The sequence below is a fragment of the Cicer arietinum genome, chromosome 2 (genome assembly GCF_000331145.2).
Source record: "Cicer arietinum cultivar CDC Frontier isolate Library 1 chromosome 2, Cicar.CDCFrontier_v2.0, whole genome shotgun sequence".
Lineage (NCBI taxonomy): Eukaryota > Viridiplantae > Streptophyta > Magnoliopsida > Fabales > Fabaceae > Cicer > Cicer arietinum.
In genome coordinates, this window is record NC_021161.2 from 34,573,736 (window position 1) to 34,579,288 (window position 5,553).

The 5,553-nt window shown below is 30.4% G+C and overlaps 1 protein-coding gene and 1 long non-coding RNA gene across 2 annotated transcripts; both read left to right on the plus strand.

Annotated features, from left to right (window-relative positions):
* Positions 1-230: 230 nt before the first annotated feature.
* LOC113784105 (uncharacterized) lies at positions 231-719 on the plus strand. The gene is made up of 2 exons (XR_003470136.2): positions 231-325; positions 428-719. It is a non-coding gene; the product is annotated as an uncharacterized lncRNA (long non-coding RNA).
* Positions 720-994: 275 nt separating this feature from the next.
* On the plus strand, positions 995-4,119 carry LOC113784101 (uncharacterized). The gene is made up of 3 exons (XM_073365439.1): positions 995-1,009; positions 2,862-2,966; positions 3,047-4,119. Exons 1-3 carry the CDS (start codon positions 995-997, stop codon positions 3,872-3,874), a joined length of 948 nt encoding a protein of 315 aa, XP_073221540.1. The 3' UTR covers positions 3,875-4,119.
* The last annotated feature ends 1,434 nt before the right edge of the window (positions 4,120-5,553 follow it).

Consider the following 5,553-nt stretch of genomic DNA (forward strand, 5'->3'; position numbering starts at 1 on the left):
ATCTCTCTATAGAAGAAATTGCAACAATTGATGCAAACTAGTATAAAAATAACTGTGTATTTTTTAATCCCTTAAGAGTCATTTAATGATGATTATAATTTAATGATAGTTTATTTTATGATTTTGCCCTTTTTTAGGTGAATTGTTTACTAAGTTGAATGGACAAAATACAACACATTTATTAGATCGTGACTTGTATTATAAATTTATTAAATAACTTTTATTTTTAACATTCAAATAGTGAAAAATATGGCTAAAATTTTCGAGTTTACTTTTTACATGACTCTCGTTACTTTTCTCTTTCTTATTTCAACAAATGTTCACGGTAAGTCGTGTTTTCATCATTTTTAAATTTTCTTTTGTAATAGGTATACAATCTTTATACCTTTTTAGAAACATTTCTCAATATACTTTTTTTTTATTGCAGCATTTATTGAATGTGAGAAGCATGAACAATGTCCAATAGATATGTGTAAATTATATTGGCTTGTGAGGTGTTATAAGTATAAATGTAATTGTGTTAATGTGTGGGGTTATGGGGAGCCAATATGGGATAGTAAACAAAATAAATGTAAAAAAGAATGAGTTCTTGCATTAGCAAAATATCTAAGAGAAAAGAAGTATCTCATTTACTAAATAAAAGGACCATGTAGTTTTGGTTTTGTACTGTAAAGATGATGGTAATGAAATTTAATAAGGCAACACAAAATTATAATTTAGATTTTCTTTACAAGAATACGAGTGCAAAAGTATACTTTATTGTTGTAATAATTGTGTAGGTGTTAATAAAAGGTTTATTTTGGTGTGTCAACAAGCTTCAAACTGGTGTGTTTAATATACTACTACATTGTTTTTAATCGTTGGAAATTTAGGCGTTGGTATGCATACCAACAATAAAATATGGTCTATGAATTTTTTTAAAACTTAATGGAGCATATAAACGACTACTTTATGTATATACACGTCAACATAATTACACAAAGCAAAAGGCCTTATGGGCCACATAAAGGCATAACATATACGAAAGTACAATCAAAATATTTCATATCGTTGCGATTCATTAACATCCTCAATGATTCATATAATTGTTAAAGATGCTAAAAAACACAAGAAAATAGAGGATTTGAATTGTGTTTACAGTTTTAAAAACTATTTCATTTTCTTAAAAAGATTGTTCTTTATCAAAACATTCAATTTACTATTGAATAAGGTTTAGTAAAAGTAAGATTGAATCATAAAAAACTAAAAGACAATAATTAAAAGAGACTAAAGAGACATATAAATTTGTATACTGGTTATAAAAGACATATAAATTTGTACATATAAAAGACATAATTATACTATTATACTATTATTAGACTAAAGAGACATATAAAAGACAATAGTTAAAAGAGATTAAAAGACATAAATTTGTATACTACATATAAATTTTGTTGAGAAAGTTTTTTTTTTTAAAGCAAATTGTAAAAATTCCTCCACACCTTATTCACTACAAGAAAAACACTATTTTGTGGCCAACTTTATAAATATTTTGTGACCGAATAAAACCCTCACAAATTAGTGACCGAAAAAGTCCTCACAAATACAAAAATTTAAATTGGTCTTTATTTGTGGCTGAAAAAGCCCTCACAAATTCTTAAACATTTAACTGAATTTTGTGGGCTCCCAAGCCCTCACAAAATCACAAGGTAGCCACAAAATCCAGTTAAATTTTTAATAATTTTGTGAGGGGCAAGGCCGCCACAAAAGTTGCTAATCTTATGTTAATTGTACATACACACATATATTATATTATATATATGTATGGATATGGATATATATATATATAGACATGGCTTCAGTGTCGGGAGTAGGAGGATCAGGAGGTTCGGATGGATCGGGAGGAACAGGAACGGCGGCAATACGAGGAATATCCAAAACATCACGTGGTAAGAAAAAAGTTGCTAAACGTGTTGTTAATGACCCATCTCTCATGCCGATGCCGTCCATTGGTACTAGTGGTGGAGCTATTCCTCTATATCCGGAGGTCCCAGTAGAGCCTTATACCTTAGACGAAATAATGGATCCCGGATGTGTTGATTGCTACAACCGCATTGTCATCATTCCAGAAGGAGATGGGTATGTAAACTATGATTGATTAAATATTTCATTATTATTGCAATGTAAATACATTATTAATTTTATTAATTTATTTTTATATTTAATTTGCATATAAACTTTGAAGATATCTTCCTTTTAAATCATCTGCAAAGGCAATTGCTGAAGTCATACAAGAGAAATATAAAAAACCATGGTTGTCTTGGGGTGAGATAAAAGAGGATAAGACACCTCAAATTAGGGAAGTTGATCAGTTTTTACATTGTTTCAAAGTAAGTCATTAGATTAATTTATTTAATTACTATTTATTTATACATTTGATTAATTTACTGAATTACTAATTATATTTTTAATATTTTTTAAATTTCAACAAACAACAGACCAAATGCACTTGGAAAAGAGAGCATGATGCCGCAGTTTTGGCTTCATTTGACCATCGCTTTTCAAAGCGTCTCTCATCTATGTTGGCTTACGCACGTAATAAGGGGGAGGAAAAACGGCCTAATTGGATTGGTGAAAATGTTTGGACTGCTTTGTGGAGGAAATGGAACACAGATGCTTACAAACAGAAGAGAGAAAAAGCAAAGACTAATAGAGCATCTGAGAGGGGTACCAGTACTCATAAGGGAGGTTCCATGTCTGCTGGAGAAATTAAATATTATATGGTAATTTATTATTATTTATAATATATATCTATTAATTTATATTCAATTAATCATCACATTTCACCAACTTATAAACTTGACATTAATTTAATATTTTAGGAAAAGCAACTTGGATGGGATGTCACTCAGGCAGAGATACATCTCTATCTTCATGTTAATCCTGAAACAAATGGGTATACTGATGAAATATCAAAAATGATTCAGGTAATTATTATATATTAATTAGACCTATAAATTATTATATATTAATTATTAACTATTTTAATTTTTAATTTTTAATATAGGAACAACTTCAACAAATCATGAAAGAATGGGATGATCATCAAGCTACTCTTCCTCCTGCTCAGCGAGCTGGTCCAGTGCAGCGGAAACAATATGAGACCGCAAGTTTTATGCACATCAGTGGTGGCAAGTACAAAGGGCGTGTGCTGGGTGCCGGTAGTTTATCATCAACCTTTGTGAAAGGTCCAACCGGCTATATTCAGACTGAGACGTCTTCTTCTTATGCTAGTACGGATCGATCTCATCGTCCGTCGATAGATAATGATCTTGACCAGTTAAAGAAGCAATGGGCAAGTGAGCAAGAAGAAAAGACACAACAGCTGATACAAGCCGCAATTGATAAATTGAATGAGGAATGGAAACAAAAGTTTCAAGAGCAGCAGCAGCAGTTTCAACAGCAACAACAATTTCAACAACAACAATTTTCATTTTCTCCTGTATTTCATCAGCAGTTTCCGCCTCGGCCTCAATACTTGCATCAACAACCACTATTCCAGCAGCAACAAAATTACTCTCAATACTCCCAACAGCAGCAACCGCCTCCAAATTTCCAACAACAACACCAGGATCCTCCAAACTCTGCCTTCCAGCAACAACAACAGCTGCCAATGTTTCAGCAACAACAATATTTTCATAATTATCAGTATGTTCCGTCCTCTTCACATCAACTTCCTCAACCTCAACCAGATCATCAAACTGCATACCGACCAACTATGCCAACAGCTGGGTTGATCAGACCAGATTTAAATCAACCTCAACCAGCTAGGGCAGGGCTCCTCCTTCGACTAGTGGTGGTGCCATTGAAGATGAAATTCAATTTTAAACCATGATGTCTCCTCCAACACAAATTAATAATACTTTTGAGGGACTTCTTTCGTCGGGTAACATTGCAGGAAATAATGATGGTGGGAGTGGAGCTGATCAGAGGAATTATTATGAGGATTGATGTCATTTGAATAATTTCATAATTTATTTTTGGGTTGTATGAACACATATTAATTATGTTGTCCTAGTTAATTATTGCGTGTTTAATTTTGGGTTTGTAAGACATTATTTATAAATTTTGGGTTTGTAAGATATTATTTGTTAATTTTGGAATGCATGTTTTATTTAATTTTGTGGTAATTACTTTAATTATTATTAATATTATATTTTTATATATAATATTTATTTTTATTTTAATATTTAATTTTAATTTTATTTAAATTTTAAATTAATTTTGATTTATTTGTAATTTAAATTAATCTTTAATTATAATTATAATTTAAATATTTTAATTTAAATTTAATTTAAATTTTTAATTATATTAAGATTAGTTTATTATATATTAAATTTAATTTATAATGATATTATATTTTAAATTTAATTTAATTATAATTTTAATTTTAAATTTATATTTATATTAATTTATTATATATAATATATTAATACAGTATTAATTTTGAATTTAAAAAATTAATTTTTTAATATACGTAATATTTTGTGGCGACCTAAGCCCTCACAAAATATTTATTTTTTAATCTGGATAGTACTTTGTGGCGGCCTAAACCCTCACAAAGGAGGGATTTTGTGGCGGCCTGGGCCCTCACAAAGGCTGAATTTTTTAAAATCAGCCTGTCCTTTGTGGCGGCCTGTGCCCTCACAAAGACAGGTTTTTGTGGCTGCAAAGGCCCTCACAAAGGCAGCATTTTGGGGCTGCAAAGACCCTCACAAATGGCAACGTGTTTTACAAACTTTGTGGCTGCAAAAGCCCTCACAAAAGTTTGTGACCAGCTTATTTGTGGCTGCCTAAGCCCGCCACAAATAGCCCCTTTATGGCTGCTATTTGCCTTTTGTGAGGGCTTTTAGCCCTCACAAATTCCTTCTTTTCTTGTAGTGATTGTTCTTTACTTTTTTATTTATTTATTGTCGTAGTGTGACACGCCCCGTGTCCCTTATAAATGAAAATAATAATAATAATAATAATAATAATAATAATAATAATAATAATAATAATAATAATAATAATAATAATAATAATAATAATAATTAAATAATAATAATAATAATAATAATAATAATAATAATATTAATATTAATAATAAAACCTACGTTTCCCTTTTCTTTTTTCATTTCACTCTTCCCCCTTCTTCATTCTCTCTCTCAGCAACCCATCCTTCTCCATTTTTCATTTTCTTTTCTTCTTTTTTCTTCTTCTTCTTCTTCTTCTTCTTCTTCTTCTTCTTTCTCTCACTTAAAGCCACAATAAACCCATGGAAAGTGTATACACTCTCTAAGCAAGCTTCCTCATATTTTCCCAAGTTCTTGAGTATAATTTTTGGGTTAGGGTTTGTGTTCTAAGGAAGTAAAAAGCTACCCATCTCTTGAGAGTTGTTGATTGAGACTCATTGAGGTAAATGCACAACTCTAATCTTAGTATGAATTCATAGAAAAATGTAGATTTGAGTAAAAATATTATTTTGTGCTTAGAGTATATTTAAATGATGTTGATGGTTTCCTAGAGGTAGTT

What these genes read in the sequence shown, in the direction of transcription:
- LOC113784101 (XM_073365439.1), top strand. An exon ending in AAATATCAAAAATGATTCAG is followed by an intron (nt 2,967 to 3,046) that starts GTAATTATTATA and finishes TTTTTAATATAG; the next exon opens with GAACAACTTCAACAAATCAT.